Source organism: Mauremys mutica, chromosome 7, assembly GCF_020497125.1.
Source record: "Mauremys mutica isolate MM-2020 ecotype Southern chromosome 7, ASM2049712v1, whole genome shotgun sequence".
Classification (NCBI taxonomy): domain Eukaryota; kingdom Metazoa; phylum Chordata; order Testudines; family Geoemydidae; genus Mauremys; species Mauremys mutica.
This window is the reverse complement of record NC_059078.1, coordinates 82,061,091-82,088,653: the sequence shown is the minus strand read 5'-3', so window position 1 is coordinate 82,088,653 and position 27,563 is coordinate 82,061,091. Positions and strand designations below refer to the sequence as shown.

Below are 27,563 nucleotides of genomic sequence, written 5' to 3'. Positions count from 1 at the left end.
TCCTAAAAGCTTTGCAGTGTGTCATCAACACAGTGAGTCAGAATCTGAATCCAAGAGCCAAATAGATAAGTCAAATAATTTTTGCTCAGACAGGAAGAAAACCACTCCACTAAAGCTGTGTCCACATCTTGGTGGGGTGGAGGTGGTAACAGCAGATGAGCTCTGTAAAGCCTTACATGACCTGGGAGTTCTTCATTCAGCCTTCATCCACAGGTTGCTTATGGCCATGCTACTTTATGCAACTGTCTTCTGGAAAGATAGTGAGCATGGGAATACTCTCCATTCCCGTCCTTCCTTTCTGTGGCCCTGGGGCACTTTCTCTTGCCAATATTTAGTCTAGTCCTCGTCTTGTATGAGATGCTGCTACTGTATTAAGAATGCAGAGACTTTGCTGTAGTCAACTCAGAAGGGCAAATTATAATCCCATTTACATGATCATTTGCTTTTTGTGACAGTGGCAAGCCAGCACAGACATCCACTCAGAGGAATCTTGGGTTCCAGGACTGAGGGAAGACTAATCTTGGATTGGGAGATAACAAGACTAACACATTTTCTTTCAGAACAGAAGAACTCAAACTGTGGAAATTGGCAGAGAAGAACTGTAGAGGGCATGAATATTCTACAAGTTGACTGGTCGTCAGTCTAGCTAAGAAGGAAGTAAGAATCCAGGATCTGTGCTGTCTTGACCCAATCACAGGAAGTACCTTTATAGGGTAAATGGGATTATATTTTTTTTCTTTAGGAAAGTACATTGCTAAGAAGTAAAATCAGATAATTGCAGACCAACTGCACTGCCTGCAATGCCATCTTAAAAAGGAATTGAGGAAGCTGCAGGTCTGATGGCTTTCCTCTTGTGCTCTCTACCAACCTTTCTTGTAGGGTGCAATGAAGCACTAATGTGTTTTGCTCCAAAACACGTTATTAGATTTGAATGTATGACTGAGTGAATGCAAAAATATCAGGAAATTCAAAGGTAACATGGACTACAAAAAACATAATTCAGCCACTTGGCATATACATTTAACTGAATATACAGAAGTACAACACATGCATAAGAGGGTAGAGTTATGGTGGTTGTGGGAACCATTACTTTGAATTTCCTGACATACTAAGCTTAAATTCTCTAATTAGAATTTCGCCTTGACAGTGATTTTTATTGACCATTGACCAATTATTTTAATTGTGTGTGTATAATAATCAATGCTGTGTAGAGAATAACTTTTTATATTAAATGCTTATAGGACAGTATGCAGAGCAGTCTTTATTAAAGGGTGACATCTGAATGAACTTGTTCAAATGTACTCTTTTCTGTTTTAAAAGGTATCTTTTCATGTGATTAATTTATATAAATATGAGAAAGCCATAACAGAAAGTATGTACAGTCAAAACCCTAGTTTTCAGGATATTTTTCGCAAGGCATACTTTATTTTTTTGGATTAATACACTTGGAGATATTTTGGGTGATCTCTTAGGCGACAAGTGGTTTCTTATCTAGGTTTCACATATTGTCTTTGCTTTTTGTTGCTGTGACCTCATGTTTAATGAATTGGAGATGTATAATATGTCAAGAGGAGTAAGCCATGTGTGGGGACTAGGGGGTAAGAGTTGACGCCTAAGCAGAACTGTTGGTGGGAGACAGATTTTCAGTTTTCCAAGTCTGTGTCATCTTTTGGACCTCTAATTAGGTTCTTCACACATCCCTGCTCCCATTCTAAGGATAACACTTTTGAAGGCAAACACTTTTAAATGGTAACAAGCAGACACTAAAAGGAAAAGGGCAGTTATTGTTAAAATATTTTATAACCTATGTGCTGAGGATCTCTCTCATTATTTTCTCTCTCTGTGGGGGCCTCTTCACACAACTACATGACCTTCTGGTCACTGTTTCCAAGGTCTGCCCACGTACTTCTCAAAGAGCCACCAACTATGGCTGCTGTTCCTCCCAGTTACTCTGGGGCTCCTGCCACTGATTTCAAATTCAGGAGTAGTAATTGTGCTTTGAAAGAGAGAGAAAAAAATATCAGAGCCCAGAGGTGAATCAACAGGTTGTAGTAGATCCCATGATTGAATAAACCATGTTTCTAAGTACAGAAAAAAAAATGTTAATTTGTGTCTAGATCTGCCTCTTGGTGAGGACAATGCCACCAAAAATTTATTTAATTTTCTAGATACTTTCTGATTAACTCAAAGATGTACATTGGAAAGAGAATTTGTTTTAAAATAAAATCTTTATTCAAGACAGTTTACCAGGCTCTGTATAGTATTAAAAACTAGGAATAGTAATTTTCTTTTCTTACATATACACATGCATTTGTTGGTATAAATATTTAAATTCTCTCTTGCAGTGTGCGGGTGTGTATAAAAATTATGAATTGGACATTTCAGGCTTCTGATTTTAACGCCACTTTGTTGAAACAAATGTTACCGTGTTCTTGTAAACACTGAACTCTTTATAGGGTAACTAACATTAGGTTATAGGGAAGGCCTCATTTATGAAAGTGTGATCCTATTAATAGCTTGGAAGTCTGACCATGTATGGGATACAGTGTACTTTTTTCCTCATGAAATCACTCTTACTACTATCAAATACAGCTTGCACGTATGAGATTTTTCTAAAAATGACCCATGGATTTGTATTGAACCAATACATTTTACAGTCTTGTTTCAAATTGTACTTTGGAATTTGTTTAGAAAGATAAACATCATAAATGTTATGAATAAACATAACATATGGTTCTTTTTAAAATCTCTCCTTTAGGACGACGTAGACAGTCTAAACCCAGTTCTCAGGGACAACCCGCAGCTTCACGAGGAAGTAAAAGTCTGGGTAAAGGAACAAAAGGTTCAGGAGATTTTTATGCAAGGTAATTTGAGAAATGTGTGTTTGTATTATTTGTATTTCCGTGTGTGTGTGTGTCTATTTTGATGCACTAGATTGGATGGCATTTATGCCCAAGTAGTATTATGATGGAGCATATCTTCCATAGTTCAACTTTTCTAAGTAGGCCTTTTGAAAATAGTTTGTTAAAACAACAAAACACAATTGGGAGAAAAGCTGTGATGTAAATATACACCCAGATTTTCAAAAGCATATGCATAAATGTTCATGCACAGGTTGTTTTTTTTAAAAAAAACAACACTTGGGTCATACCCTATAATAATTATGCAGCAGTTTAATAACAGTAGCAGTTTAATGGATTGGGAGTAGCATGAACTCAAGTTCGACGTTTTATTCATAATTTTGGTGTTGAGACTAGTGATGGTGCTTTAATCAATAACCACATTTTCTTTTTAGTCGACACTATACTGTAATGTGCTCTAAAGAAGGAAGCATTCTTTGCGATAACAAAGTATTAGTCAGAAGTACAATTGATTTTCCTTAGAACTGCTCTGCTCTAATAACAATGGCCTGCCATTTATAGTTGTGCTTCTTTCCAACTAGGTACTATTATATTGTGGTAACTGTATCTGAAATGCTCTCTGATTTTGTGCTGTATGAGGGCCTTGCTGAGATTTTGACATGTGGCTTTCAAATAGTTGAGGTTTTGTAACTCTCCGTCCCCATTCCTATAGTTGCTGCTAATCCATGAAGTTGTTGGTTTTCTAGTTTGCAAAATAGAAGTTTTGTGAAAGCTGACATGAAGTAGGGGAAGGGGATTATTTGGAGCAACTTTGCTAATAAATAATCTAATGTAGCATACATTTCCTATTGTCGTGTAAGTGTTTGTAGGATCAAGAACTAAATCTCTAGTTAAATAATGACACAAATTATGAGGGAAAAAATGTGCAAAACAACCAAACGGAATTAAAAGTATGAGCATGAGCAAACTAGAATTTTAAAGAACAAATCAGGCCAAACTTCATTGCTGCTTTGATAAAATTACAAAATTAGTGGATGAAGGGAACACAATAGGTCTAATATCGGAATTTTAGTAAAACATTTTATATCTTCTTGCTTGCTGAATTTGATTTGCTTAGACATGATTGCTATTCCATGGATGATATGCTGGCTAATGGATGACAAACAAAGACTACTGAAATAGACAATGTCCTCAATTGTGGAGGAAGTATCTAGTGTGGTGACACAAGGGTCAGTATTAGATTTAGTTTTATGTGATCTGGAAGAGGGAGTTAGCAGTGTGCTGATTAAATTTGCAGAAGATAATGGATTGGAAGTAGCATGAACTCAAGTTAGGGCCAAATACAAAGGGAACTAAAACTGAATTTGTTCTTCTTATTCGTTTTAATTTGAATATAATAAAAACACACCTATTAGAAGGCTGTAAGCACCCCAACCACATAATACAACAAAACACTAACATAATTAAAATAATTGTTCAAAAGAAACTCTGCCAGCCTGTCCCCTACAAAAAAGCTCCTTTTCCACCCCTTCATCATTCCAGGAAGCTTACCCTTGTCAAAAACCCTATGAAACATGTTTTTGCAGCATGCCCAGAAGGTCATCAAGTTCAGGCGGTTACCAACCAAGGGTTGGAGCACGTTCCAGAGCCTCAGATCTCTCACAGAGAATGCCTTGCTATCAATTCCCTCTTTTTTTATAATGAAGGGGATTTTAGCTCAAGTACCTCTGCTGACCACAGATGTGGAGGTGTGGCACGAGGAGAGATCATTTCTCAGTTAGCCAGGTTCTATGCCATTTAGGGCTTTTGTAGGTGATAACCAGCACCTTAAACTTTGTGCAGAGACCAGTGGACAGCCAATGCAGTTTCCGGAGCACTAGTGTCAAATGCTTCCAGCAATGGGGCCTACCCAATAAAGCGAGACATTGCGTTCTGTACCAGCTTCAATCTCTGAATGATTTTAAGGGAAGGTTGATTTTCTTTTTTGGTGATTTGGGTTCTGTAGTTTCCACATCGGAGTGTTGCTCTTTTAAGACTTCCGAAAGCATGCCCCACATCTCGTCCCTCTCAGATTTTGGAAGGCACTTCAGATTCTTAAACCTTGGGTCAAGTGTTGTATCTATCTTTAGAAATTTCACGTTGGTACCTTCTTTGCGTTTTGTCAAATCTCCAGAGAAAGTGTTCTGAAAATGAACAACGGGCTGAATCATCATCCGAGACTACTATAATGTGAAATATATGGCAGAATGCTGGTAAAACCATGGAGCAGGGGACATTCAATTCTCCCCCAAAGAGTTCAGTCTCAAATTTAATTAACACATTTTTTTAATGAGCATCATCAGCATGAAAGCATGTTCTCTGGAATGGTGGCCAAAGCATGAAGGGGCATACGAACGTTTAGCATATCTGGCATGTAAATGCCTTGGAATGCTGGCTACAAAAGTCCCATGGAATGCTGGCTACAAAAGTCCCATGCGAACGCCTGTTCTAACTTTCTGGTGACATTGTAAAGAAGCGGGCAGCATGATCTCCCATAAATGTAAACAAACTTGTTTATCTTAGTGATTGGCTTGACAAGAAGCAGGACTGAGTGGACTTGTAGGCTGCAAAGTTTTGTATTGTTTTGTTTTTGAGTGTAGTTATATAACAACAATGAAAATCGACATTTGTAAGTTGCACTTTCACAATAGAGATTGCACTGCAGTACTTGTATGAGGTGAATTGAAAAATGCTATTTTTGTTATTTTATAGTGCAAATATTTGTAATAAAAGTATAAAGTGAGCAGTGTATACTTTGTATTCTGTGTTGCAATAGAAATCAATATATTTGAAAATGTAGAAAAACATCCAACAATATTTTAGAAATTTCAATTAGTATTGTATTGTTTAACAGCGCAATTAAAACTGCAATTAATCACTATTAATTTTTCTGAGTTACTCACGTGAGTTAACTGCAATTAATCGACAACTCTACATATTACTATTGCTTTCTGTTGCTTCCTTGTCTAAAAACTGTTGAGGTAACAGGCGTCTGAAACTCGCACACAAAAAATGTTGTAAGAAGTGGACTAATGTAGAATCTTTATGCTGCTGAGTGAAATGGCCTTTCATTCTTCACCAGGCTATCAAGATCTGTCTCTTAATAAGACCAAGCAAGATAACTTGTTCATTCAAGTCCAGTTTGACCACACACTGTTAATAGAGCAGCAAGAGGTATTACAGTAACGTTTACAAGTGTAAATACAGGGGGGAGGGATAGCTCAGTGGTTTGAGCATTGGCCTGCTAAACCCAGGGTTGTGAGCTCAATCCTTGAGGGGGCCACTTAGGGATCTGGGGCAAAAATTGGTTCTGGTAGTGAAGGCAAGGGGCTGGACTCGATGACCTTTCAAGGTCCCTTCCAGTTCTAGGAGACTGGTATATCTCAAATTATTATTTTAATCTAAGTTCCATGTAAGTTGCGTAGCTGTGCAGCAGCCTATTTAGCGCCATGCAGGTGCTCAGGGAACCTTCCTGGGGATCAGCTAGGGGGAGGGACGCCTCTCTCCTAGCCCCAACCTAGCCTGGCCCCCAACCAGCCACGGCTGGGGCACCCCTCCGCCGTCCGAAAGAATGCTATGGTCCAAACCCAGCTGGGGCAGCCCAGACCAGACGCGCGCGGCCCGGCGCCCCTCCCCCAGCACAAACCTAGACCCCTCCTGGACCTGCTTGGGTGGGGGAAAGGGTGCCTATCCTGCAGCCTCAGCCCCGGAGCTGCCATGGGGAGAGAGCTGGGGGGAGTTTTCTCTCCCTGCTGTAGCCCTGGAGCATCCTCCTGCACCTCAAACCCCTCATCCCCAGCCTCATGCCAGAGCTTGCACCCCTAGCCAGAGCCCTCACACCCCTGCACTCCAACCCTCTGCCCCAGATCTGAGCCCCTCATCCCCAGCCCCACCCCAGAGCGTACACCCCTGCACCTCAACCCTCTGCCCCAGCCCTGAGCCCTTTCCCACACTCTGAACCTCTCGGCCCCACCCCCACCACATGAATGTTATGTGCACCAATATGAATCATAGAATATCAGGGTTGGAAGTGACCTCAGGAGGTCATCTAGTCCAACCCACTGCTCAAAGCAGGATCATCCCAGCCAGAGCTTTGTCAAGTCTGACTTTAAAAACCTCTAAGGAAGAAGATTCCACCACCTCCCTACATAACCCATTCCAGTGCTTCACCAGCCTTCTAGTGAAAAAGTTTTTCCTAATATCCAGCCTAAACCTCCCCTACTGCAATTTGAGACCATTACTCCTTGTTCTGTAATCTGCTACCATCTGCTACTGTGTTACACATCACCTCCATATTGGTGCACATAATAAAATTAATTCCACACATGGGTGGGAAAAGTTAGAGGGAACACTGATTTTAACCTATCTGATATTAAATCCACTAATAGTAAAATGTACTTTGAATATTGTATCTTAAGTATGTCATACATTAAACAAGTTTGTCTTTCTTTTTATAATCACAAGGCCAGATTCTGCTACCCTTACTTATGTTGAGTAATACCTCTGTCTGAGTATTCCCAATAAAATTAGTGGGAATTAATTGCAGAGTAAGGTTCAGGTAAACATAAAAAAGAGTAACAGAATCTGGCAGAAATGAATGAATTATATTTTAGTGTTTTATATAAGTTAGTTCTTGCTTTGAAAGGCTTAGGTTTAGTTATAAGCTTTGAAAAAATCTTGCAAAAAGTTGCAATAAAATCTTGCAATCTTGCAATAAGTTGTCTTTATTGCATATGCTCAATAAAGACAACTTCTTCAATTTTAGCAGCTAAAATCTTCAAAGATTCCATCCTCACTTAAGCCTCTCTCAGCCTTTAGTGCTGATAAGAGTGTGCATGCGCCATCTCTACTTATGTACCATCCCCTTACTGCTCCTTTGTGAATGAACTGCACATGTGCCGTCCCCCTAGAGCAACTGAGGGTATGGCTACACTTGCAGGTGTGCAGCGCTGGGAGTTACAGCTGTCTTCGTACAGCTGTGTAGGGAAAGTGCTGGTGTGTGGCCACACTCACAGCTACCAGCGCTGCAGTGTGGCCACATTTGCAGCACTGTTGGGAGTGATGCATTATGGGCAGCTATCCCAGCATTCAAGTGGCAGCAACTTGCTTTTCAAAAGAGGGGGGTGGGGTGGAGTGTGACAGGGAGCGGGGGAGAGAGAGAGTGTGGATTTTTGGAGCTGACACTGTGTATCAGCTCCCTGCCTTGCAAAATCTGAAAATTTCCCCGACCCCTCATTTACTCTTAACTGCAAACAGCCTGCAGACCAGATAAGCAGCTGCTCCAACGGACTCCCTTTCTCCCCCCTGCCCCCACTGTTTCTCTCCTCAAGCAAACACTCATCCCCCTGCCTGCCTCATTCACGGCAAGGTAGTGGGTTATCTCAATTGATTGTTCACAGTCAGTTACAGATTGATCACAGCAAACAGGAGCTGTGTTTGTTTTTTAGATAAGCAGCTCCCGGAGCCCCGAGTTCACAACAAAACAAAGAGAGGCATCATAACAAAACAAAGAGAGTAATTTAGTTAAAAGCATTCTGGGATATCTCCTAATACCCTGGAGGCCAATAACAGCGCTGGTGTGTGGCCACACTTTACGAGCAGCATTGCAGCACCAGCGCTGCAATCGTTATACCCCAAGCAGACCCAGGTGTACAGCCAGCGCTGCAGCCAGGGAGTTGCAGCGCTGGATGTGCCCTGCAGGTGTGGACAGTTACTAATCGCAGCGCTGGAAAGCCTCCACCAGTGCTGCAACTCTCAAGTGTAGCCATACCCTGAGTATGCTCCATCCTCTCACTGCTCCTCTATGTGACTGGACTGAGCATGCTCCAGCCTAAGGCTACCAGAGTGAAACCAGATTTTCCCTGTAATCGCTGGGATGGATCCAGAAACTGGAACTGCAAGCAAAGAGAGTTTCTCCTGTGCTCTCAATGACACCACCCCCTACCTTCCCACGGCACCCAGGCAACATGGAGGAGGAAACTGTCTGATGTGAATGCAGAGGGCACAAAAGCTGGTGCAGGAGAGAGGGAAACAAAGTAGATTGAGACAAGAAGTTCAGTGAGGCTGGGACTGGAGGGAGGGGGAGAAAAATTGGGACTGGCTGGGCAAGGACACTAGGACTAGGGACTGAGTGGTAGAAGAAATTGGAACTGGGAGTCCGAGAGAGGGGATATAGGAGATTGGGACTGCAGGTATGAGACTTGAACTGATTAATCAAGGAGAATAGGACCCAAGTAGAGAAACAGGGTGCGGGGAGGAACTAGCTATGGGAAAGAATGCTGAGGAACTTGCGGAGCGGAGGGGAGATTGTTACTGGCAGGACAATGAGACTGATTCTATGAACTAGCAGTGGGGGAGGAACACAGGGAGGGAGAGGAGACAGATCCGACAAGTAGGTAGGGTATAGGAGGAGCACTGTCATTGGCTGGGCAAACAGTCTGGCAGTTGGGAGGGAATTGGTATTTGGACAGCAAGCCAGAAGGGGCGACTAGGTCTGGCTGAGCAAGAAAACTTTTGGAAGGCACAGGACAGAAAAAGGGTCAAACTTGAGAAAAATTGGCAAAAGAGGAGTCTTTGCTCACTAAATACACTCCCTGCCAGACCCAGGAGTGGAATCCAAGATTCCAGAGTCTCATCGTTCCTCTGCTGTCAGCAATTATCAGTGAAATCCACTGGCAAAGTATGTGTCTCATCCCCCTCTAATGCTGGTCCATATATAGAATGACAATCTACTATTGCTGTCAGTTGCTCTGTTAGTGTCAAAGATCTGTGTCATGGATCTAAGATTCCAATCCTGCTGATGAATTGTGGGTGTCAATATTATGCCACATGATGGAATTTGTTTTTTTCAGTTTGCTCTTTTAAAACCCTAGGAAACTACAAGCAAAAACATTTGGGTTGCTATGTCAAGCTCTCAAAAGTTAGCAAATGCCAGGATTGAGGTTGTCTGTGCTACTTTAATTTGGTCCCCTCGTCATATGCATTATGATACTGTCTTTAATTACATTTGGACCCCTTCTACATTCAGTGCACAAGATGGAACTGCTTTGGGGTTGAATCAAGGTTGTGTAGTGAAAGATACTATTGCCGTAGGATCCCTGTTCCGTTTGCTGCAGAACTTGGAAGGTGTGTAGTGACTGAGGCAATGGGTTGCAGAAAGAGAGAGAATGATCTCATGGTTAAGGCATTTGAAAGCTGCCTTGGGGAAATACTGTCCCTGTTTCTGACACAAAGTTCCTATGTGATATTTAGCAAATCACTTAAATCAGACTTTTTCACAGGTGCCCACTAACTATTTCTCATTTTCTGGATATCCAACTTGGGCCTTGAGGTCTGATTTGCAGAAGTGCAAATCACAGCTGCAACTGAAGTCAATAGGAGCTGTGCTTTGAACATACCAAGTGTAATATAATGCTAAGTACTTTTAAAAATCAGGTCCTAGAAGTCTCAAATTGAGCTCCCAAAATTGTGGAAACATTTGATCCTTATCTTCGTGCCTCAACTCCCTAGCTGCAAAATAGGGTTAAAACCACCCCTTCCTCTGTCAGAGACATTGTAGAAGGTAAATTAATGTTTGTGACACATTGATACTGTAGTGATGAGAGAGATGCCAGCTATAGACTATAAAGGTACATTGGTATAACTAGGTCACTCGGGTGTGAAAAATCCACACCCCTGAGCGACCCAGTTGTACCAACCTAACCGATGCAGTAGACAACTGTGTCAACGGGAAGGCTTTTCCCGTCGACACATCTACCTTCTCTCGCAGACGTGGATTAAATATGCCAGTGGGAGAAGCTCTCCCATCGGCATAGTAGTGTCTTCACTGAAGCGCAACTGTGGTGCAGCTGCACTACTACAGCATTTTAAGTGTAGACTTGCCCAGAGATAATGAAAGTGACTGGAGCACGTTTCTAATGCGCATGGTTGTGGGAAAACGATTGAAAACATGAACCCTACAATCTCAGAAAGCAGAAGGCAAGTTTCATGATTTGTAATGCTGAAGGATGACGATGCTGAGCTGTCTCATCTATGTTGTGTATGTAGCCTTCTTTTGGACTTGAATTTGTTCATATACTGTTCATATACTTTTAAAGTACAGTGTTTAAGATTTCTTTAACAAGGTTACACTTTTTAAAACTAGAGCACAATTCTTTTTTTTAATTAAGGTAAAGTTACAATGAAATGTTGGAATAGACTACATTGTACATTACTTATTCAGGGTCAGGTTAATAGTCAAAGAACCTGGCAAAAAGTTCTCCTTTGCTGGCTGGGGAGCCTTCCTCTGTGTACACTAAAAAGAGTCACCAAATTTCTAAATACCTTCCTACTTTGGGGCATTTCTCTTGTGTGCATACTTGGTATGAAAGCTTTTCCATTACAAGGACAGGCCTTATCTTACTGTACCACAGGTCCATAGCAGGAAAAGTCACATTTTTCCAATTGTGTGCAATACAATGTCTTAAATAAAAAGAAATTATTGTTCTGTTTAAAATGTAGATCTTTTATTGGAGCATTAAGTAAGCAGATCAGGGGTCTCTACAAAGCCAGCATTTTGTCACAAAATAAATCTCTTTAATAATATCCTCCCCAAATCATCTAAATCACACTTGAGATTATGGTCCCCATTTCCTGCAACCCCTCCAACAGAGGGCTCTCTAGTAGCAAAAATGTGGCATCAAATGCCATCTATAAAGCAGTTGATTACAAAAAAAAAAATTCTTTGAACCACCCAAACTGAAGATGTGTATCCCCATTCACATGTACAGACCACTTATTCAGCTCAGTTCCTTTGTCCAAATCCCTATCCCATCTTTTCATCTGGGTTGTTTTCTTATCAACTTCTCTTTTTAATCAAAATGATACATCTCTTTGAAATTAAACCTTTTTGTTCCAGCTTGCTGCTGGATCAACTCCTCACAGGTGATGAAAGGTCTAGATAGAGCTGTCTTTTATTCAGATTTCACAAAAAATGTTTGACTTGTAAATCTGAAAAATATGGGAACTTCATCTTTACATTATTACATATCTCTTGACCTGATTTCAAATCAGATTGCAGGAACAGCTGTCCAAACTGAGTAAGCTCAGCTTTTACCCACAATGCATAATCACTTAGATATTTCCCAGGCGTAAATGCCTAATTATTAATGAAAATACTGTAGTTAAGGATGAGGGGCCTCAGTGAAAGGAATTTGACAAATTTGTCCAAGGCTGCTAACGTGTTCTGGAAGAATGGGTGATTTTATTTATTTATTTATTTTGGTTGCCTACATTTCTTTTTAATGAAACAGTTACTATAAATAGTTGTATTTGGGCTCCAGTCATATTCAGGTTTTACCCAGAGTTCGATTGGTCTGTCATTAATCCAGTTGATCACATCTTTTAATTGTTGTGCATAATAACAATAAGTCAAATTAGGGTACGCTAGTTCACCTCTTTTTTATAGGCTTATACAGAACTTTAAAACTCACCCTTTGACTTTTATGACTCCATATGAACTTTAATAGCTCATCATGCCATATTTTTAATCTCATGTCAGAGAAACCAACAGGGATGCACTGAAACAAAAATAACCTTGGGAGGACATTCATTTTTATCAAAGCTACCCTGCCTAGCCAATGAATTTCATATTTGTTCCATTCTTCCAAGTCTTTTCTGATTTTACTCCACTGTGGAGGGTAATTATTTTTTTCTCTCCACCAGTATTTATTCTTTAATATTCAAAGATTTCTTTACCCATTGAAATGTATGTAGCTGACAATGGTTTTTGACCTTTCTGGGGCTATTAAATCCTAAAATTTCAGATTTATCATAGTTTATTTTGATGCCTGATATTTGACCACATTCCAAAGTCAGTTATTCTATAATTTTAATGGGACTTCTGTATCCTCCAAATATAACAAGACATCCTCAGCGTACAATCTATTTTCTGTTCTAATCCAGAATATGTCTTGATGCCCTTTACTAAGTGCATTTTCTCACATTTATTTGCAAATGGCTTTATTGCAAAAGCAACCAACAAGGGGGATAAGGGCAACCCTGTGTCATTTCCTAGACAAATTAAAAGACAAATGATTAATGGCTATTAACCAAAGCAGATGCTTAAGGAGCAGTATACAAGACCAATATGCCTCTACAAAACTGATTCCCAAAACCAAACTTTACTAAAATCTGTCTGAAGTACTCCCACTCCAGCCGGTCAAAGGCTTTCTCAACATCCAGAGAAAGAAGTGCACAGAAAGAATTGTGAGAATTAACATTGTAGATTAAATTCAGAGTTCTTCTGAGATTATCAGATAGATGCCTGCCAGCAATTAGCTGAGACTGGTCTGGGTGAAACTATTTGAGCAAAATGACACTCACCTTTTTTGCTAGCAGCTTGGCATAAGTTTTAGCATCCACATTAATTAAGAAATAGGTCTTATGATACACAACTGGAAAGATCTTTTCCTTCTCTAGGAATGAGTACAATTTCTGCCTCTGTCTATGAATCTGGAATCTCATCTCCCTGAAATATACCGTTAAATCATTCATTTAAAATAGAACACAATTCTTTCCGTCTTTTTGCGGCTTGTTATGGGGCCACTAGAAGAGGTTGGGCCACTTTGCTTTTCTGAACTACCTCAGTGGAAGTAAACTTTGTGGTCAGTGATGGACAAACTTGGCAGCTGCAGAACTCAAACACGGAGATCTAAATTTTCTCCTGAAAAAGCATCTAAGCATGTCATCAGCCTGTTCAACAGCGTCTGTATAATCTGCTGACACACACTCTTGCCTTTCAGCTTACTCTTTTATACCTTTTGTGGTTCGTTTTTTTTTTTCATGATTTGTCATTACAGATGCAGCGGGAGTTAGTAAGATAAGAAAACTGTTGTTTGGAAACATTAGCATAATTGACGTTAGAATTACTAAATCATGTTAAACATTCCCAAGCATTCCAAAATGTCTTTTTGAATCAGAAGTAAAATGCACAGGCTGGCCAGTGTGCTAGATACACATCTGGTTTGTTACTCATTCCCTGTGCATTGTATTATAAATGCTACATAATAAAAAAAAAATTTTGGATGAATTTCTCAATGTTTTTCTGTAACATTTTCCTTTTAAAGGTCCATATTCCTTAAACGGATATAGGGTGAGAGTATACAGACAGGATTCTGCCACCCAGTGGTTCACTGGTATAATTACTCATCATGATCTTTTCACCCGCACTATGATTGTTATGAATGACCAGGTAAATATTATGACCCTTATTCAGAAAAGTTTTATGCCCAGCATAAGTGTTTGATATTTTTTAAAGTGTTGTGGTGGTGTTAGATTTATTATGCTGTTCACTTCAAATGGGTACAAGTATATCTCTTATTAGTCTGAAAGTGGTGTTTAAACAATATGCATTTAAGCAATAAATCCAGCGTCTAAGATTTTAGGTTCTCTTATATAATCATTACCTGATTATTGAAGTGCTTGAAATGAAGTAATCTAGAACCAGGAATCAGTCTTTAATATTGACTCTGCTTCGAATTTGTCTCCTATCACTCTGGTAATTATAACTTTTTCACAAGCAGTTAAAAATCTCTTTGAGTAATGTGATATTAAGCATTTATTGTAGTAGCTTTCAGTTGCAGTTGGTGCTATTCCTAAAAGTTTAAAACAAATATTTTCATGGAAAAATGGAGAATTGTATTCCAAGAGAAACCTGGGAGTATTAACTTAGTGTTAATATAGTAAATGACTTGTCTTCCTTGAAGTGACCAACAAAATCAAATGTCAGCATGCAAATTTAGGTCTAACTTAATGTTCAAATTCTTTATAATTAACTTGCAAATTTCTTGATATGAATCTGTCGTCTAGCTCTGCATTTTGCCATTCTCTTTCACCAGTTACTTTCCTCTTCTCTTTATAGCCAGATTGTATTCAGTTTTTAAAAAATTGCTTAATGGTCATCTTCTAAGAAGAGTTTGATGGCTTTTCAGTTTATCATTATCAGCTTGGAGAAAAAATGTAATAGTGGTCTAATAAAACTGTTAACTTGAACACAAAATGGTAATGCTTGGGTTTTGCTGCTTCCCCATTCCACTGAGAAGTCCTACAGCAGGCTAGCTTGTCAAGATCAACTAGGGTTTTCCTTTGGATACTTTTTCAGTGTACCAAATGAACTATGTATTTGCACAAACACTGATGTAGGAGATATAGGGTAGACTGTCTAAAAAACTGTTAATTATGGATTTCTTCTTCTTTTAATAAACCAGGTGTTAGAACCACAGAATGTTGATCCTTCTATGGTTCAGATGACCTTTCTAGATGATGTTGTTCACTCTTTGTTGAAAGGTGAAAATATTGGCATCACATCACGTCGCAGGTCTCGTTCCAACCAGAACAGCAACACAGCCCACGTAGATATACTTTCTCTTTTTACTTAAGTGATGTTTTGGTTTATTGTAAATGTTGAATATCTGTATTTAAACAGATTAATTAGGATCATGTTTGATGTATTAATTATTTGATTACATTTAGGGGCATTATACACGTGCTCAAGCAAATAGTCCCAGACCAGCCATGAATTCCCAAACTGCAGCACCAAAACAGAATTCTCACCAGCACCATCAACAACGGAATGCTCGTCCAAATAAAAGGAAAGGCTCAGATAGCAGCATGCCTGACGAGGAGAAGATGAAGGAAGAAAAATATGATTATATAGGTCGAGGAGGTAGGAGCAGTTTTGGAAGGGGAGGGAGAGAAATTCTTAAAACTGTACCTGACTAAAAATACAATTATAATTTCTTTCTCCTCTACAGAAAATCCCAAAAGTAAAAATAAACACTTTATTAGTAAAAGAAGAAAACCCGAAGAGGACGAAAAGAAACTAAGTATGAAAAGATTGAGGACAGACAATATCTCTGACTACTCTGAGAGCAGTGACTCAGAAAATTCAAATAAAAGATTAACAGATTCTTCATCAGAGCAAAATTCAGAGAATGAGTTGAAAAGCAAGAACACTTCAAACATAAATGGAGAAGGAGGAAACTCCCAGAGTAGTGAGAGGGTAGAGGAACAGACACTAATAGATAGGCAGTCTCCATGGGATGAAATACAAGCAGATAAAAATCATCAAGATGCAGAAAGACCGAAGTCAGCTGGATTAGACCTACAAGAAAAAAATTCACTCCATCCAGCAGAGCAGCTGAAATTTCATGGTCAGAGTGCCAGTGATGCACATGTTCAAGAGTGCAGTGTAGAAAATCGGCATACTATGGAATTGTTAACAAATGAGCAGTTTGTACCCAGGCCTCCTACACCAAAGTGTGGTGTTGATGCAACTAATGAAAACAATTCTGATGAGGAGAGCCAGGAAAATGCTGCAAGTACCTTTGGTTTGCAAACACTTCAGAAAATAGTGTCTTGTGGCAGCAATTTAAAACATCAATTTACAAATGTAAATTTTCTAGAAGTAAGAAAACAAGAAACTGATCAGAGTTGGATTAGCAATGTTGTCAGTAAAATGGATTTGATACAGTCTGGGATTATGAAAACGACAGTAAATGAACATTTAAATCCTGAAAAAGAAAAAGTTCAGCATGGCTCATTTGTGTCTTCATTAAATGTAGTTTCATTAGCTGAAGAGGGTAAACTACATAAACGAAGTCCAGCCCCTGATGCTATGAAGTCAAAATGTAGTACTTCAGTTGATCATCCTAAAACAAAGTCAAATTCTTCACCTGATGTTAAGCCTAAACTCACCCAATCTCCTGATACTGTGAAGTCAAAGGTTAGTTATCAGACCAGCCATGTTACTGGAGTATCAAGGTCAGCAAATAAAACTGAGCATGATATGCCTAGGTCTAGTTTTCATCCAGTTCCAGCTAGAGTTAGTGCTTTAGAAGCTACTAAAAGTCCTCTTATTATTGACAAGAATGAACATTTCACAGTATACAGGGATCCCACTCTTATTGGTCAAGAAACAGGAACTAATCACATTTCACCTTACTTACATCAGCATAATTATCCTCTTCATTCCTCATCCCACAGAACCTGTTTAAATCCGAACACCCATCATCCTGCATTAAGTGGTGCACCCCATCTATTAACTGGGTCTTCAAATCAGACTCCATTATCTGCTATTAACACTCATCCTCTTAGTACTGCATCTCACCATTCTGTTCATCACCCTCATCTACTTCCTGCAGTGTTACCTGGAGTGCCTACAGCTTCCTTATTAGGTGGCCATCCACGACTAGAAACTGCTCATGCCAGCAGCTTAAGCCATTTGGCATTAGCACACCAGCAGCAGCAGATGTTACAGCACCAGTCTCCACATCTTCTTGGACAAGCTCATCCTTCTGCTTCATATAATCAGATAGGACTTTATCCAATTATTTGGCAGTATCCAAATGGAACACATGCTTACTCAGGACTTGGTCTACCCTCCTCTAAATGGGTCCATCCAGAAACTCCTGTTAATGCTGAGGCTTCTTTAAGAAGGGTAAGTGATTCTGCTTTCTTTATTATTACTTTTAATAGTACTTTAAGGTCACTGGCCTCTATGTGCAAGTGCGCTGGGTTACAAAAATAATTGTTAGCCCATTTCCCAGCAATTGTCCATTTTCCATGAAAATGGGTTTTTTTTTCTTCTATGCAGTTTTGCCAAGAGCGTATAAGTATGAGTGTTCCGGTAAGATGACTGTTTCATAATGCACATGAAGAGGGGGACCAAACTAAGATGGCATTGGCAACCTTAATTCTGGCCTTTTCTAGCTTTTGCATGCTTGACTTTGTAATGTTAACTGACTTTTAACATAGCTGTTTGGGAAGGCGGGGTGGAGAGGAGAGGGCAGGAGTTGTCCATAACTTCCTATGGTTTTTAAAATACAAATTGAAGATATAAACATTTCAGCTTGTGGAACTATATTGCGTCATCAGTAAGGTTAGGACCTGTAGATCCACAGCACAAAACTTTACCACTGGAAGTTAATCGTGTATCTGGTAACAATTCACTATAGGGACCACATACTAGAAAGACTTTAAACAATCTTTAAACAATTCCATGCTTGAATAATGAGAGACAGTAGGAATGTAGTACTGGCCACCTGACCAGAATGGTGACGGTGATTGTGAAATGCTCAGGGAGATTATTGAGGCTACAGAAACATATAGAGCCCCCTGTCCGTTTGGTTCCTCAACCTGGCTGAGGAAACTTTTCCCAACAAAACTCTACAAACTGGGAGTCACCCTGGAGAGGGAAAGGGTCAAGTTTGAGGGATCTTGCTTTCAGGTCCCCAGAGGCCAGTTCTCAGGGGGAACCCTGCATGCAGACCTGGGAGTCACCAGCCCCTCACACAGCCGGTGTGGCTTTCCCTGGCTTGCTGCAGACTGTTCCAAAATGGCTTCTTGCCTCTCCTGAGCTCCCAGGGAATGGCATCTCATTCCCTATTGGTTGCAGAGCAGACTCTGAGTCTGCCCTTGGCTTCATCTCTCCCAGGGATAGTGTGCCATGGAAATAGTATACACCTCTACCCCGATATAACGCGGTCCTCGGGAGACAAAAAATCTCACTGCATTATAGGTGAGACCGCATTACATCAAACTTGGTTCCCCCCCCCCCACCTTCCCAGTTCCTTGTTCCCTGACCACCCCCTCCAGAGACCTCCGTCCATAATCACCCCCAGGATCCCACCCCTTACCCAACCCCCCCGTCCCCTGACTGCTCCGACCCCTATCCATCCCTCCCCGCCCCCTGACAGGCACTCACTGGCAGCGGCGGGAAGCGGAGCAGCCCGGTCCCAGTCCACTCCACTCTGCCAGCTCCCAGCCGTGGTGCTCCGCTTCCCGCCGTCGGTGAGTGCGGGGAGGTTGGGAAAAGGATGCCCCCCCCCCATACACACTCACCTGCGGCGGGAAGCGGAACAACGCGGCCCCAGCCCGCTACGCTTTCCTTGCCCCGGCCCCAGCCGTGTTGCTGGGGGGCGGCTGGGGAAAAGTCCTGCACTCACCTGGCAGAGTGGAGCGGGCTGGGGCCGGGCTGTTCTGCTTCCGCCACTGCTGGTGAGTGCTGGGGGGATCCCTTCCCCCAAGATCCCTCCCCTGAGTGACACGGCTGGGGCCAGGGTGAGGGAAGCAGAGCGGGCTGCTCTCAGCCCCCTGCTAATCCCCCGGGCCACTCTGGGACTGCGGGGCCCCCAAAAGTGCCCTCCCACAGTTCCTGCCCCCAGGCCCTGGGAGGGGGGAGCCCTTGGCTGCCCCCAAGAAACTCGGCCCCTTATCGAACCCCCCCAGCCTGGCCCGGCACCCTTAACATGCTGCTCAGAGTAGCGTGTCAGAGCTTTACCGCATTGTATGCTACCCGCGTTATATCGGGTCGCAGCATATCGGGGTAGAGGTGTACTTGGACTTTCAGAAATCCTTTGACCAGGTCCCACACCAAAGGCTTCTAGGCAAAGTAAGCAGTCATGGGATAAGAGGGAAGGAATAAATGGTCAGTTTTCACAGTAGAGAGAGGTAAATAGCGGAATCTCTCAAGGATCGGTACTGGGATGAGTGCCATTAAATATACTCATAAATGATCTGGAAAAGGAAGTAAACAGTGAGATGACGAAGTTTGCAGATGATACAAAATTGCTCAAGAGAGTTAAGGCCAAAATTGACTGAAAAGCATTAATGTGTCTCACAAAACCAGGTGAATGGGCAGCAAAATAGCAGATTAAATTCAATATTGATCGGTGCAAAGTAATGCATATTGGAAACCATAATCCCAACTATACATAAAAATGATGGGGTCTAAATTAGTTGTTACCACTCAAGAATGAGATCTGGGAGTCATCATGGATAGTTCTCTGAAAACATCTGCTCAATGTGCAGCAGTAGTCAAAAACCATTAGGAAAAGGATAGATAATGAGACAGAAAATACCATAATATCGCTATATAAATCCATAGTATGCTACCTCCTTGAATACTCTGTGCAATTCTTGTTGGTTCATTTCCAAAAAGATATATTAGAGTTGGAAAAAGTACAGAGAAGGGCAGCAAAAATGATTAGGGGTATGAAACAGGTTCCATTTGAGGAAAAGGTAAAAAGACTGGGATTGTTCATCTTAGAACAGAGATGATTATGGGGGGATATGCTAGAGGTCTGTAAAATCACGACTGATGTGGAGAAAGAGAATAAGGAAATCTTATTTACCCCTTCACATAACACAAGAACAAAAGGTCACCCAATGAAATAGGCAGCAGGTTTAAAACAAAATGACGTGCTTCTTCACGCAACACAGTCAGCTTGTGGAACTCACTGCCAGAGGATGTTGTGAAGGCCCAAAGTATAATTGGGTTCGAAAAAGAATTTGATAAATTCATGGAGGGTAGGTCCGTCAGTATGGTCGGGACAGTCCAGATATTCCCAACCCTCTGTCCCTATTTTTTACACTTGCTATCTGGTCACTCTATCCATCAATGACTGTTAGCCAAGATGGTCAGGGATGCAACCCCATGCTCTTGATGCCTCTGAACCTCTCATTGCCAGAAGCTGGGACTAGATGAATCACTCAATAATTGTCCTAATCTGTTAATTGCTTCTGAAGCATCTGGCACTGGCCACTGTTGGAAGACAGGATACTAGGCTAGATGGACCATTAGTCTAACCCAGTATGGCCATTCTTATGTTCTTATATTGTTACGGGGATAATGCACTCATTTTGCCAGTGGATTTCACAGCTGTTTGGTAGATAGCAGAGGAATGTTGAGACTTAAGAAATTCTGGTTCTGTTCCAGGTTCTGTAGGGAAGTGTGCTCCAGTGGTTATAAACTCTTTGGCCTTTGTCCACCTGTGTTCCTCACTGTCCCCCTCTTTTCCTGTCCATGTACACCCCTGGCTTCTATCCCTCTTCTCCTTGTCTCCTATTGAGACACATCCCTGGCACCTCTCCCTCCCTTCTCATCTGCTCCTCACCACTTTGCAATAATCAGACTGATTATTTCTTCTCCTTCATGCTTCCTGAGTGCTAGCAGAGGAAGGATTGAGATGGTTTCAACAGCATCACTAGTCAGTTCAGTGACTGATGCTACAGTGTCCCCTGGCAACCAAGTGTAGCAATTGCATGAAAAGGCTTGCTCAGGAGCATGCTCAGTTCAGTTGGCATGTAGGATCATGCTCAGTTCAATTGAAACCTTTGGAGAGCAATGCTTCTAGTTTTTATTAAATTTCCGTTGAACAAACTGATTTTCAGAGGCTTATGATACAGTCTAATTTTGCTTTTCACAGGGATAGCAAAAGGCATTTCCCTAACAATAAGGCAACCTCCCTACCAAAGTTTAAGTTCCTGCCTCACAAAATGTAGGTGCTAGAACTTTGCAGTGACTATGTAAAGATATTTTAACATGGGCAAAACATTTTCCTTTTTCTGACACACATTCTTAGAAATGAACCATTGTAGCTGAGCCTTTTTCCAAATAGTTCAGTCTGAGGCAGACACCTGGCTGGAAAATATCAAGTGATTAAAGTTTGGCCAAGTCATAAGCAGTTAAAAAATGGCCTCATGAGAGAAAGAGGTAGGCAGTCTGAACTGTAGGTGTCTCTGTCAGCTCCACCTATAATGAAGGTGTGGAAGAATAAACTCATTTCACTTAGGCCTCTGAAATCTGTTGTTCTGCAGGTATTTAGTTTCTTAATTATATTGATATACAGCAATTGTTTTGTGCTGACTGTTGTCTTCTAGTTACAGCCCAAGCCCGTGTTCCCTCTAATTTTCCCCACCCATGTGGAGAGTGAATTTTGTTATGTGCACCAATATGGAGGTGATGTGATGGGGTGGGGCTGGGGATGAGGGGCTCAGGGCTGGGGCAGACAGTTGGGTGCTGGGGGTGCGGTCTCCAGGGTGGGGCCAGGGATGAAGGGTTTGGGGTGCAGTAGGGTGCTCTGGGGCTATGCCAGAGAGAGAGGACTCCCCCAACTCAGTCTCCACACAGCAGCACCTGGGCTTGGGGGTCGAGGAGAGGAGCCTTTATGTGGCGTGGCAGCTCCAGGACTGGGGCCACAAGCTAGGCGGCCCGGCCCTGGCAGGACCAGGCTGGGGGAAAGGTACCATGGCAGGTTTGGGCTCGGGGGGGGGGTGCCCCGGCCGCAGAAGGTCCGGGCTGCAGCAGAATTTGGGGAGGGGCGCCGCGACAGGTTTGGATGCCCTGGCTGCGGCAGAGTTGGAACTGGGAGAGGGGGTGTCCTGGCTGCGGCCGGGTTCAGGCCGTGCCTCCCCTGGTTGTAGCAGGTTGGTGGCTGGGCTAGGTTGTGGCCAGGGGAGAGGTGCCCCTCCTCCTGGCCAGGGCAGGTCCCCAGGCGGGTTCCCTGAGCGCCTGTGTGATGCTAAATAGGCTGCTTCACAACTGCGCAGCTTACAGGGAAATTAGGCCCCAGCAACCTTTTTTGATTTCCTCAAAAACTTTACTATGTTAAAACATCTTTTGGGTTTCATAGTGAAGTGCTCAAAGTCAGGAAGTGAGACTTAAGGTTTCACATGCAAATTTACTCCCTTGTGTGCATTATGATACAATTGTTAATTATGACATCTTATGCTATATTTCAATATAAAAATGTTTCTATCATAGACACTTCTGTCTTCAAGGTAACACATCATCATTAATTTTACATTAACTTACATAAGTTATCAACTTCATTTAAAACAGCCTACACTAGTTTTCAAATAAAGATTATCATAATGCATTCAAGCTAGGAGGTTTCAGAGTAGCAGCCGTGTTAGTCTGTATCCGCAAAAAGAACAGGAGTACTAAAAATTTGTTAGTCTTTAAGGTGCCACAAGTACTCCTGTTCTTCAAGCTAGGAGGTAGAGTTAAAATTGTATATTCACCCTTAAATTTTGTATTTCCTAACTTTTGAATACTTAGCTATGCAACGTTAAGATTTCCTTAACATAGTTTGTAGTTTTAATAGTACTGTACTAATTGTGTGATTGAGTTGTGTAAAACAATTCAGCTAAATATAACAGGTTGCCTAGGCTTATCCATAGTTAATCATTTGTAGAATGAAGAAAAATAGTAAGAAAAGGGAATGCTTATTCTTTCATTTGTTTTATATTTACAGTTGAAAGATATTCCCAAGAAATATTAAACCTTATTTATTTTTAAAGAAAATATTTCAACACTAATCATTCAACAAATTAATAATTGAACTTATACTCTATTAAACGCCAGTTGTTGTTTAAAGTTGTTAAAAGAGAGGCCCTGAGTTGAAATTGTAGAAGTAAAATGATCAAGCTAGGTATTTGAGAATCAAACCTATCTCAGAATACATGTGGAAAATGTAAACATTTTCATATGCTATAAACCAAGTCAATGGCATACTCAAATATCCCTACTCTATCCAAATAAGCCTAAAAAACTTGGGGAAAAAAAGTGTATGATTTGTACTGGGAAAGTATATAACTTACTCTTTGTTTGTTGGTAAGATTTTAAAAAAAGGTATGATGATGTTGCTGTGCTTGGGTTCCTGTGATAACTTTGAAGTCTGGTTTTGTTGCTGTTAACAGAATACTCCCAGCCCTTGGTTACACCAACCCACCCCTGTGACCTCAGCTGACAGTCTTGGGTTACTGAGTCACATTCCTCTAAGACCATCCAGTGCAGATTCGCATCGGCCACTCAAATTGACAACACATTCTAGTCCACCGTTGTCCAAAAATATAGTAGATCATCACAAAGAGTAAGTTCTCCATTGTCTAAATAATTAAACTGATGTATAATCTAATGTTTACAGTATGAGACTGTGAAGTTCAGTAGCTTGTTTTCATTTACCTTCATTCTAATTCACTTGTAAAAATGCATGACATGGCATATGTAAAAGTGTGACAAAATATGCTCTCAAATAATAAGTAAAATTTTCAAAAGCGCTGAAGTGGCTTAGGTGCCTAAATCCCATTTTAAAACTGAGGCACATTGACTTTCAATGGGACTTAAGTTCCTAAGTCACATAGAAGCCTTTGAAAATTTTACCCAGAATAAAGAAATTCATCAGCTTTATTTTGTGTTAATAGATAATTTTGTTTGAGAGTTGAAGAATAGGCCCCTTAAATTCTGTTAGCATATTGTAGTATGTTTGTAACAAAATTTAATCTGTTTTAACTTTTTTCATACAGAGAATTGGAGAGGAAAGCATTTATTGAACCTTTACGTTCTGTTACAACTGCACCAGTGAAGACTGATCTGGAACACAGCAGAACACAGACTGCAAAAGAGAGTCATTTGCACAGACATTTTGTGGACCCAATGTTGAGTCAATTGCAGAAGCCACCTCAAGAGACAGGAGAGCGACTAAGCAAATATAAAGAAGAACATAGACGGATACTTCAAGAGAGTATTGAAGTTGCTCCTTTTACTGCTAAAATCAAGGCTCTTGAGGGTGAGAGAGAGAATTATTCTAGAGTAACACCATTATCATCTTCTAGCCCCAAAAGCTATGCAGTAAAACATGACAAAGAACCAGAGCGTTCTGTGTCAGAACTTTATAAAATCAAGCATTCAGCACCACAGAGTTTGCCGCAAAGTAACTATTTCACCACCTTGTCAAACAGTGTAGTGAATGAACCACCAAGGTCCTACCCATCTAAGGAAGTTTCAAGTTTGTATGTCGATAAACAGAATAGTTGTCCTTCAACAGCAGCTAATCCCCAGTCTCTCACTTCTTTTATTTCATCTCTTTCAAAACCTCCACCTTTGATTAAGCATCAACCAGAGGATGAAGGTTCAGTAAGCAAGATAACAGAGCAACCTTCCCATCAAATGACATCTCACTCTGTAAATTCTTTTAGAAATGACTGCAGAAGCCCTACTCAGTTGTCAGTTTCATCTTCAAATACGCTCCGAAGTATGCCTGCCTTACACAGAGCACCAGTGTTTCACCCTCCAGTTCATCAAAACCTGGAGAGAAAGGAAAGCAGCTATAGCAGCCTTTCACCTCCAACCCTAACACCAGTGCAGCCAGTTAACGCTGGTGGCAAAACCCAAGAATTACAAAAACCACCAACTTTAGTACCTGAACCTAAGGAAGCGCAAACAATGTACAAGAGCACTTCTGAGCAGAATTTATCAGATATTTGGAAATCTAATAATGCCCCAAACAATGAAAAAGTTGAATGGCATGTTGAGCGAACCAGTGGAAAATCGCAGTCTGCCACAGCATCTGTCATTGTACGTCCACCTTCTAGTATAAAATATGATAGTATGCCAGTAATGCAGTCAGCTTCCAAAGATCGAATTAATGAAAGATCTTCAACTGGGACAAATCAACCAGATTGCCTAAAACCAGTGGAATCCAGAGACACTGGAAGAATAATTCTGCCAAATATGAACTCAGACACTACACACACACATTATGAAAAGAACTTTCCGGCTGTGTCAGAAGGCAGCATTCCCAGTTCTGTCACACCTACCACAACTATAATGTGCAGTACCAAAACAGATGTAACCACATCTGCAGCCACAACTACCAGTGTTTCAAGCTGGGGTAGTTCAGAAGTGACTTACTCTTTATCAAACACAGTTTTGGCCTGCACACCACTGGAATGTACCTCCTCTGGAAAAGTAAGTCAGGTAGTGGCACAGACACAAGAAAGCAAGGTCAGTACCACAGCTCCAGTTACACCAGCCAGTGGCAAGACAGGAAGTGCCATTCAGCCCAACTCTGGATTTTCTGGCCCAACTGATTTTATCCATTTGAAAAAGCACAAGGCAGCATTGGCTGCAGCTCAGTTTAAAAGTAGTAGTGCCAGTGAAACTGAGTCCAATGCTGTGAAAAATCAGACATTTCCAGCCTCCATTTCCCTAGACAGTACTATCGTCTGCAATACAATAAACAAAGCCAACTGTGTAGGCAATGGGCAAACTTCCCAGACAAGTCAGCCGAACTACCACACAAAACTGAAAAAGGCTTGGCTTACTAGACATTCAGAAGAAGATAAAAACACTAATAAAAAAGAGAATTCAGGGAACAATGTATCAGAAATTATTAAGCCATGTACTGTCAATTTAATAGCTTCTACATCTAATGATTTACAAAATAACATAGAAAGTACAATCCTAGCAGATAAATTTGTGAAAGAAGATAAACATACAAGAAGAAAAGCAAAAAGGACTTACGAATCTGGCTCTGAATGTGGAGACTCTGATGAAAGTGAGAGCAAGTCAGAGCAAAGGACTAAACGGCAGCCTAAGCCAACTTACAAAAAGAAACAAAATGATTTGCAAAAGAAAAAGGGTGATACAGAGGAAGAAGTAAAACCCAATGGTGTTCTTAGCAGGAGTGCCAAAGAAAGAAGCAAGATGAAGTTACAGAGTAGCAGTAACAGCAGTAAGTATATCAGTTGATCTGAATTAGAAAAGATAAGAAAATAGATGGACATTTGTGAATTACAATACTATTAATAAATGGAGGGTTTGTGATACGATAATACATGAATGAGAATAGAGCTTAAAGGGGTAGTGTCAGAGGTTGGTAGGCCTGCAGATTCACCAATTCCGACCCCATCTGTAATGTCTTAATTTGAGAAATTCATCTTTTGTTATGTATATATGTACTAGCACAAACTATTTCTTGGTTTGAACATGTAAATAAGCCTCTCAATTTAAAGTAAACAAACTGTTGTACACATGCTCTGTCATAAAGTGTCAACACCAGTATGTTTGCAGTCACGCTTGGGTCAGTCATACCAATTTTTAAAAATGAATAAAAACTTCAGCCCAAGACAATGTGAACATCTGTATTTTTGGGGTGGTGGGCTTCCATTTGAGGGGTCATTTTTATTGCCAGACCTTATTTCTTCCTCTGACAAGAAGACTAAGGGCAGTTTCTTCAGGGCACTCTGTTGATGTGACTTTACATTTAGGGTAAAAAAGGTACTTTAGAGAGAAGTATGAGAGAGCCCCTCCTACTGCGGTACCACCGCTGCAATCTAAGGGAATGAAGAATAAACTTGGAATTTGTCTCGGATGGTGTGGTATTGTCACAGATACTGGATTGCGACTAAACTTTGCAGGAAATAGAAACTGGTCTAGAAGCAGGAAAGACTTTATTTAAGTAAAATGTTGGAAAGAAAATGTATCTTCTTATTTTTTATGAATGTCTAATATTTCTTATTTAAGGAAAAAAAGGTCAGTTTCTTACAACATTGGTCTAGTGTGAAATTCCCCGTTAAATCACATTTCATAAGATTTTTATTAAGCTGGTACAAAGGATGGATTTTAATCTTTATCTGAATTTCTTGGCTTCTCAGTTTCACAACCTTATATTATTGAAAGATTCTGTAATTGTTTGAGTTTTAATTTGTGTTAAGTGCTGCCAGTTCTGCAACCTGTAGGAGATACTCTGGACTGGATCAAGTGCTGGTACACTTTTGTCTTTAATTTTAATCTTTTTACGAAGGGGAGGATCAAAGACAATGTAATGTTCAAGTTTTTTTCTAAATCTTACTCCGTTTTTACTAATTCAGGACCTGAAGTTGAATCTCACATTTAGTCACACATTGAACTAGTGCTGGATGATCCTCCTACTGTAAGGAGATAACATTTATGGGTTTGGTGTAGAGGACAATCGTGTACTCATGTAGGGGCGTGGATTAGATGTCTTAACTGGAGAGTCCTTTGGTATTTTATCTAGTATTTTATCTGCAAGATAGCTG

General features: G+C 40.8%; 1 protein-coding gene across 2 annotated transcripts in view; it reads left to right on the top strand.

Annotated features, from left to right (window-relative positions):
- Positions 1 to 27,563, top strand: part of JMJD1C (jumonji domain containing 1C) — a 311,545-nt gene that overhangs the window by 235,682 nt on the left and 48,300 nt on the right. For both annotated transcript variants that reach the window (XM_045023354.1, XM_045023355.1), the window contains exons 4-10: positions 2,759 to 2,864; positions 14,006 to 14,130; positions 15,146 to 15,289; positions 15,411 to 15,603; positions 15,692 to 17,376; positions 23,421 to 23,593; positions 24,027 to 26,236. In XM_045023354.1, the coding sequence (XP_044879289.1) occupies positions 2,759 to 2,864; positions 14,006 to 14,130; positions 15,146 to 15,289; positions 15,411 to 15,603; positions 15,692 to 17,376; positions 23,421 to 23,593; positions 24,027 to 26,236 (4,636 nt within the window). The remainder of the gene's footprint in view (positions 1 to 2,758; positions 2,865 to 14,005; positions 14,131 to 15,145; positions 15,290 to 15,410; positions 15,604 to 15,691; positions 17,377 to 23,420; positions 23,594 to 24,026; positions 26,237 to 27,563) is intronic.